Source organism: Mastomys coucha, unplaced genomic scaffold, assembly GCF_008632895.1.
Source record: "Mastomys coucha isolate ucsf_1 unplaced genomic scaffold, UCSF_Mcou_1 pScaffold20, whole genome shotgun sequence".
In the NCBI taxonomy this organism is placed as follows: Eukaryota; Metazoa; Chordata; class Mammalia; order Rodentia; family Muridae; genus Mastomys; species Mastomys coucha.
This window is the reverse complement of record NW_022196903.1, coordinates 85,963,659-85,972,215: the sequence shown is the minus strand read 5'-3', so window position 1 is coordinate 85,972,215 and position 8,557 is coordinate 85,963,659. Positions and strand designations below refer to the sequence as shown.

The window sequence follows — 8,557 nt, the reverse complement described above, 5'->3', positions numbered from 1 at the left end:
CGACTGAGTCATATCACAGATCTCCAATTTTGATCTTAACTTCTAGCTTTGATGTTTATTTGGATATTTTCAGGACCTTGTGGGAGTTGAGCCAAATAGTCCCATTGTGCTAGTTGTAGCCTTAGAGCCACCATGGGAGGTACTGGTTTCCGCTTTGCCCTCTCCCATTGCATAGTTGGGGAAACTAGAGATGGGGGGGGGGACTCGGCCAGTGACACAGTCAACCCAGGTGCCACTAGACGCTGTGTCCTTTTGCTGTCCACATCCTACATTTATCTTGTCTCTGGATGTCTGCGTGCATTTGTCTCTTGGTCCCCACTCTTGTCTCCTTTTCATCAGGGACTACTCCCGGGACGTCTCTTCCCTCCCTTTGTTCCCTAGTCAGATGTTCTCTTAGTCAATAGACCTCCGGAGCTGGGCGCCAACCTGCGCCAGCCGCGCCTCCTCGCTCGGCCCCCACCAGGTTTCCGGAAAGAGGGCGGGGGCGTCCCCCCCCCTCCGCTCTGCCGTCAGCGCCCCTGCTTTCTGCCTGCGCCCCCTCCCCGCTGACCTCACAGGCGCCGCCGTCTGGAGCGCATATAAGCCTCGGTCCCTCCGAGGAGCGCGCAGTGGACTCTGGATTCAGGAGCATTGCAGACTCTACCCAACCAGTTTGCACTCCTCAGTTCAGCATCTTGGAAAGCTCTGCAGAGGCTCCAACACGCAGGTAATGCCTCGGACCTGGGATCCCAAACAGGTGTTCCCTCCACCTGCCTGCCGCCTTCCCGGGGCACACTCGCCAGGGCACTGGAGAGCTCTGGGTGGAAGAGGTCGGCCAGCAGGTCCACACCAGGACGGTCGGACCCACCTTAGAGTTCGAATCTGTGCACTAACATTAGAAATAGAGCCTTCACTTTGGCAAAGGGTTGCATGGGGAGTTCGTGTATGTGAGCAAGAATTTCAGCTCTGGAGTAAGGAGATTGCGGTGAAGGGCTGGGGGTTAGAATGTAGATGGAGCCTTGGAGACAGTTTTGGCCGCAATGACTTTAGCATTTTTGTCAGCACTGCAATCTTAATGCAGCGCTGACTCCCCCCAACTTCGGGAGACAGTTAGGGATGACGGAGATAGTGGGGTTTCCATCACCTCCCAGCTTGGATAGGCACCTTGGCACCCTGAGACCAGGAGAGTTGCCAGAGGCTCAGATGCACCTGGCACAGGTGGCAGGTGACCTTGTTCTGGGGAAAGGAAGGGGGCAACCCCAGAGCAGACAGTGCATTTACCCTTACACCCATTGCCTTTGACCCTAGACTCCAAGATGCAGGGACCTTGGCTGCTGCTGGCTCTGGCTTTGATCTTCGCGCTAACTGGTATCCCTGAATCCTGCGCCTTGCCAGAGGAAACCCAGGAGGAAGCTGTCGTGACTTCTGACTTTCCTGGCCTGGAGAAAGTCCAGGTCCGGCCAGAACGTCGATTCTTGGGGAAAGACCTCCAGAGGGTGCGAGGGGACCTTGGTGCTGCCTTAGGTAAGTATAGGGGGCGGGGGGAGCCATGCGTAGAGGTTGGGGAAGCCACCTGTTGTGACAGCTTCCAGATTTAAGAAGCACATAGCTGTATAGCCATTTCCTCAATAGGGTGGGGAGGTGGCCAGCCCTTGGGACCACAATAATTCTTAGTGCTAGAAATAATCAGAAGGCAGATTTTCAGTGGTCACAGTTTCATATGGTCCCTATCCATAACAGCTTTAATTATTGTTTACTAAGCCCTGTATCTTGTATCTAAGGCCCTGTCTATAAGGACATGTTGCCATTTTGTAATAGGAACTGAGATTCAGAGAACAAGTAAGAAGTGGCTATAGTCACCCAGCAAGAAAGTAGAGAGCTGGGGCTGGAAGCCAGAGGCAGTGCCCTTGACCATCAGTGTGAGGGTTGTCTCTAAGATCTGAGGAGCAGACGATGGGAGGGAGGAGCTGCTCTAAGTGCTATGACAGAGTAGAAGTCTGGAGTGGTACATGGCCTGAAAGCAAGGGTCCCTGATGAAGGAGCCAGGTTCTCCCACACTGCCTTTTCCTTCTCCAGATTCCTGGATCACAAAACGCCAGCATCCAGGCAAAAGGGAGGAGGAGGAGGAGGAAGACGTTGAAGCTGGAGAGAGGGGGGACTTGGGAGAAGTGGGAGCCTGGAGACTCCACAAACGACAGCACCCCGGCCGACGTGCCAACCAGGACAAGTATTCATGGGCAGATGAAGAGGACAGTGACTGGCTGCCGCCATCCTGGTTACCAGATTTCTTTCTGGATTCCTGGTTCACAGATGTCCCCCAAGTCAAGCGGCAGCACCCTGGCAGGCGATCCTTCCCCTGGATGGAGTCTGATGTCGCTAAGAGGCAGCATCCAGGCAGGAGGTTCATAGATCCTGAGCTCCAAAGAAGCTGGGGAAAAAAAGAGGGAGAGGATGTCTTAATGCCTGAGAAGCGCCAGCATCCTGGCAAAAGGGCCTTGGGTCACCCTTGTGGGCCCCAGGGGATTTGTGGCCAAACAGGCCTGCTCCAGCTTCTAGGTGACCTGAGCAGGAGCCAGGAGACCCTGGCAAAGCAAAGCCCACAACTGGAAGCCTGGGACAGGGAACCTCTGGAGGAGTAAGGCCAAAGTCAGGCTTTAGGTCTAGGATGATGTAAGCCCTGTGCTGTGTGCCCTATCCCGTTCCATTCCCTTCACCTGCTTTCCTCTCTTAGACGCTAAACCTGTACATAGCATCCAGTCAGGAAGTTAAAACCCTCCTTACACCTACAGCCCCACACAGTCTCACAACCCTTCCACACTGACCAAGATGGTTCTTCCACACCTCCTAAGGGACCACCTCAGAAAGGGTAGGATTGAAAAGTTTTGGTGTTAAAATCCAACTTCTGTAATCATGCCCCAATGTGGCAAGACTGACCTGGTATCATTTCAGTGCATCCGCCAAGCTTGGGGGCCCTAAACAGTTTGGGGGATATTCAGATATGTCTGGGGGGGGGTCACATCTTGTATATAACCCTGCTCTTGTTAATCTCAATGACAATAAAATATATCCAGGTCATCTGTTGCTCTGCTCTTCTGTCTAGACTGAGGTTTTTCTGTGGGGTTTTTTGGGGGTGACTCCCAGCCATAAGCTCTGCCCAGAGGATATTAAAGGGGCTCCCTCTTAACTGAGGAAATCAGGACCCTCTTTCGAGTTCCCATTCTCAGAACACGATGCTACTGTGGCTAAGGGCCTGGCTCTGTAGTCTTTGATTGGCTCGATGTGGTGGGTAGTGGTGGGTAGAGATTAAGAACCAGAGAAGACAGCTGCGGAGCCTTGAGTCTACCAGACTTGGGGGTGGGAAGGAGAGTGCAGGAGGGATGGACCTGTGATGGTATCGTGAACCAGGCAAAGTATCAGGATACCATCAAGATACTAAAACTAGGGGGCTTCTGGAGTGTGTCCTGAGAAGCAAGCTAAGAGGGGACAAACTGACAGGAGTCACTTGATCACTGTCCTGAACACTTCACCTGTTGTGCCTCACAGTCCTCCTGTGATATTATTAGCCAACTAAAGGAGTTGTCCCTTCACAACTTTTAACTGAGTCCACCTTCTCTGTGGGTATATGTGGACACTGCCTTCCACCTGAGACTGCTGCACACATTTTGCTCAGTGTAGGTGGGTGTTAGAGGCGAGCTGTTCTGCATTCGGCAGCTACGTTTCTCAGCCTCCTTTGCAGGTAGGGTAGAGTCACGTGTCCAGCTCTGGCCAATGGGCTGTTAAGGACTCTTCATATCTGGTCTAGGTGGCTAGAGCAGGACAGCCCTTTTCCTGCTGTGGTGGTTGAGGATGTAGGTGTATTTGCCAGGGAACATGATAGAAGGTTTTGAGGTCCTGGTTATACCTGATAGACGTTAGATATGAATCACCACGCTAGATTTCCCTGTGTAACAAACTTATATTAAATCACTGAAAGTCACTAAAGAGCTTTACCAAATTTAACCAGTCATGACCAGCACAGCCTCCCGTTTCCCACCAGACAAAAACCCTTCCCAACTTTTGTTCCCCACCAAAGCCTCCTCGATCAGGGCCTGGCCCGGAGAAGGGATATGCTAAATACTTATGGAAGTTACAAGCTCCAAGTCACTTCTGTTTTAGTTTCCCTAGCTGACTTTCCAGCAGTGGAAAAACAGACAAGAAAACAGAAGAGGTCAGCAAGAGAAGCACTGGCTGTAGGAAATGAAAAAGAGAGAAATCGGCTAAGCAAAGAAGTCTCTGACAGAAGAAATCTCTAAGCCCAAGAGGCAATAAAGAAGTGCACCCAAGTAAAAGGGCAGCAGACCAGCGGAGACCTGTGGGGGAGGCCATGTGTCCTGGGGGAGTATGTGAAATCTGAAATGTGTGGGATCTCCTCTCCTCTCTTCCAGTCTCTTCCGTCCCTGAGGAAATAAACCCCACGTCTCTGGCTGTCCAGCCCTCTACAGGTTCAGTCCGGAACCCACACTGAAGCTTTGATTCCTTGGGCTTTCAAGATGACTCAGTGAGTGAGCTGGCTAGTTTTAAGTCAACTTGACACAAGCAAGAGTCATCTGAGAGGAGGGAACCTCAATTGAAAATGCCGCCAAGGGGGCTGGTGAGATGGCTCAGTGGGTAAGAGCACTGATTGCTCTTCCAAAAGTCATGAGTTCAAATCCCAGCAACCACATGGTGGCTCACAACCACCCATAATGAGATCTGATGCCCTCTTCTGATGCGTCTGAAGACAGCTACAGTGTACTTATAATAAATAAATAATAAATAAGTCTTTAAAAAAAAGAAAAGAAAAAAAAAATGCCTCCAAAGGTTAGGCTATAGGTAGGCAAGCTTGTAGCACATTTTCTTAATTAGTGATTGGTGGGGAAAGAAGGTCCAGCCCATTAAGAGTGGGGCCCACGGTTGGGCCCACCTCCCCCCACTCCCACCCCCGCCCAGAGTCCTAGTGGATAAGAATCCAGATTGAGCAAGCAAACCATGAGGAGCAAGATAGTAAGCAGCACTTCTCTGTGGCTTCTGCATCCTCTGCTTCCAGATTCCCGCCCTGTTTGAGCTCCTGTCTTCCCACAGTGGACGATGACTCAGGATCTAAGCCAAATTAACCCTTTTTCCCCACAAGTGGCTTTTTTTGGTTTTGTTTTGTTTTTCGAGACAGGGTTTCTCTGTATAGCCCTGGCTGTCCTGGAACTCACTCTGTAGACCAGGCTGGCCTCAAACTCAGAAATCCACCTGCCTCTGCCTCCCAAATGCTGGGATTAAAGGTGTGCACCACCACTGCCCGGCCACAAGTTGCTTTTGAGAAGGGTGTTTCATCATATCAATAGTACCACTAAATAAAACAGGTCGTGGGTATACCTGTGACAGACTTGACTATGCTGTTTTGGGGAGCATTGTGTAAGGACTTTAGTACTTAGGACTAGGGGAGCCACTGAGCATTGTGTGTTGTGAGCTCACTGAGCTGTTCTTATATTTGGTTGTGAGCCCAGCCTTTAACGACTGAGCCATCTCCCCAGATCTGAGCTGTTCTTTAGGAGTTTGGAAGGTCTGAGTGTTGAGAGCAATGGAGATGAGGGAGGCCTGGCTAGTAGCACTTCAGAAGGAAACAAAGAGTCTACTAGGTCATTCGAGGGAACAGTACATGGTGGCTAGTCAGCTGAGGCTGAAGAATCAACCATTATTAAGAAGAGACCAGGACCAGAAAAAGTGAAACATTTGCTTTGCTGGAGTAATTATCCTGGTACAGCTGACCAGTGATTCAAAAGGGACCAGCACCATGGTGGTGAAATCTTCTGGGAAGTGTTTCTTGAGAGTTAGCACACGGAAGCTGTGCTCTAGAGGTAGCCTAGGCTGTACCTTGTGCTGGCAGCCAAACTTGGTGATGTGTAAGAGTCTCCCAGGTGGTACTGACTATTGAAGGCCTGAAGGTGTCATGGAGAGGCCAATGGTGAAGGTGCAGCCTCATTAGCAGTTGAAGCCCCAGGATTGAAGGCATCATGAAGAAAGTCTAAGAGAGGCTGTTGGTGAAAGTGCAGCCCAGTTGCAGCTGAAGACCCAAGAAGCATTTTGGAGATGCCATGAGATGACCACCAAGAACAGCAGCAGCAGTGGAGTGTAACCTGCCTAAGCTTAGAAGACAAGCTGTGTGTGTTGCCGAGGGCAGAGCCAGAGAAGTAACCCAAGCCCCATTGGAGGAGCCCAGAAGATCGTGAGTTGATCCCACATACTGGACTTTGAGTTATTTACACTGCTGGAATTAATTTTGCATTATTCAGAGTGTGACTGTACCCTGGCTCTTCCCTCTTGAAGTTAGAAAGTATTTCATTTATTTTCCATTTTACAGAAGCCCACAGTTGGGAGACTTTTAAAAATGAGATTTTGGCTGGGCAATGGTGGCACACGCCTTTAATCCCAGCACTGGGGAGGCAGAGGCAGGCAGATTTCTGAGTTCAAGGCCAGCCTGGTCTACAGAGTGAGTTCCAGGACAGCCAGGGCTATACAGAGAAACCCTGACTTGGAAAAAAAAAAATGAGATTTTGAAGTTTTACAAAGACTTTGGGTGTAAAACACACAGCTGTTGTGATACGAGGTATGTATAAAGCAGCTTTCTAGTGTACAAGCTCCAACTTGTATCTAGGGTTAGCTGCTGATGTATCTAGAGTTAGTTACTTCCTGGTCCAGCCTAGCAGAGTCTTTTAAAAGTCTACTCGTGTTATAGAAGTAAGAGTATTTCCTTCTTTATAGCTAAATAGTACTATCTTTTGGTGATGGGGACTCCATCATAAAATGTATCTATTTTGGGACTGGCTCAGCAAGTAAGAGCACTGACTGCTCTTCCAAAGGTCCTGAGTTCAAATCTCGGCAACCACATGGTGGCTCACAATCACCTGTAATGAGATCTGACACCCCTCTTCTGGTGTGCCTGAAGTCAGCTACAATGTACTTTTGCATAATAATAAATAAATCTTTGGGCCAAAGCAAGCAGAGACTGAGGGAGCGGGGCAAACCAGAGTGAGCAGAGGTCCTAAATTCAATTCCCTACAACCACATGAAGGCTCACAACCGTCTGTACAGCTACAGTGTAGCTGAGGATGTAGCTTAGTGGTGGAGCACTTGTCTGGCTTGCATGAAGCTCTGTTTCCAGCACTCCGCAGCACTTAAACAAAAGCCTCAATGTGAAGTGGTGCGTTACTGTAGTCTCAGCTCCTAGGAGGCTGAAGGAGGAGGATCTCTGAAGACCAGAAACAGGATGCCAGCCTGAGCAGCTGTGGGGGCCTGTAACAGAAACAAACAAAACAAACCACCAGACCCAATACTTGAAATGCCACCCCACAATTCTTAGACCTACTTCACCTATAGTTTGTTTGTTTGTTTGTTTGTTTGTTTTTAAAGTCAGTCTCACTAAGCTGCCTTAGAGGACCTCTGTATGTTTTTCCTACACATAATGTATGTGTACCATGTGCTTGTCTGTTTCCCATAGAAGAGGACATCAGATCCCCTGGAACTTGTGGGTGCTGGGAACCAAACCCAGGTCCTCTGCAAAAGCAGCTAGTGGTCTTTATCACTGAGCTGTGTTCTCTAGCCTTAGTCATTTTTTTTTTTTTTTTTTGGTTTTTTTTTTTGGGGGTTTTTTTGAGACAGGATTTTTCTGTGTAGCCTTGGCTGTCCTGGAACTCACTCTGTAGACCAGGCTGGCCTTGAACTCAGAAATCCGCCTGCCTCTGCCTCCCAAGTGTTGGGATTAAAGGCATGCGCCACCATCGCCCACAGCCTTAGTAATTTTTAAATGGCTTTACTAAGTACAGTCACGGACAGTCAGTCATGCAGTGTGAATACAGTAATGGCTCATCGAATCTCTCCCCTTCTCTCTACTTCCATGGTGGCCTCCAAAGTCTGGCTCCATCTGCCTGCCTACCAGCACCACTTCCTTTCCCTTGCTGGCCCTGGAGGGAAAAATTACAAGCATCCAATTCCAAGAGCAATATTCAAATCACTCAACAGACATTAGCGGATCAGCACACATGTCCTGACCAATCAGCATGTTTGGATTCTGACTCCTTACACCTGTAAGGCTCAGAAGTGGGAAAGCTGAGCACAGTCAAGCCAGGTTCCACTTCCTGCTTGCAGGTTACCATGCTTCAGTGTGTTGTCTTAAGGATCTATTGTTCTTCCTTAGCTGTCACCTCAGTCATCTCTTTGTCACTATGTGACACTGCAGTCCTGAGGCCCTTTCCTTCCTTACAGTTGTCACAATCTATAATTACACCTGCCTGAGACAGCCAGCACCAGCCTTCTAGATCCCCAGCACCAGCCCTGAGACAAGGATTTGAATACGATTTACATGTATAAACATCAATCCCAGGAAGCAACAGTCTGGACAGGGAGACAATACTTGGGAGGGAAGGTGGGTAGAGGGGAGGAGAAGGAAGGAAAGGGGAAGAAAGGGAGGGGAGGGAATGGGATTACATCTTGCTGGGGACCCTTGGGAGATGTCAACCTTATCTCCGAGTTGTCCAAATTGATAGGCTGTAGAAATTGGGAATATGCTTTC

The 8,557-nt window shown here is 49.4% G+C and overlaps 1 protein-coding gene across 1 annotated transcript; it reads left to right on the top strand.

Moving 5' to 3' along the window:
* Positions 1–620: 620 nt before the first annotated feature.
* Positions 621–2,956, top strand: Trh (thyrotropin releasing hormone). Its single transcript, XM_031380934.1, has 3 exons — positions 621–706; positions 1,288–1,503; positions 2,056–2,956. The coding sequence occupies exons 2-3, from the start codon at positions 1,296–1,298 to the stop codon at positions 2,616–2,618; spliced, it is 771 nt and encodes a 256-aa protein (XP_031236794.1). The 5' UTR covers positions 621–706; positions 1,288–1,295; the 3' UTR covers positions 2,619–2,956.
* The last annotated feature ends 5,601 nt before the right edge of the window (positions 2,957–8,557 follow it).

What these genes read in the sequence shown, in the direction of transcription:
- Trh (XM_031380934.1), top strand. Translation starts at nt 1,296, where the DNA reads ATGCAGGGACCTTGGCTGCTGCTGGCTCTGGCTTTGATCTTCGCGCTA. An exon ending in GGACCTTGGTGCTGCCTTAG is followed by an intron (nt 1,504 to 2,055) that starts GTAAGTATAGGG and finishes TTCCTTCTCCAG; the next exon opens with ATTCCTGGATCACAAAACGC.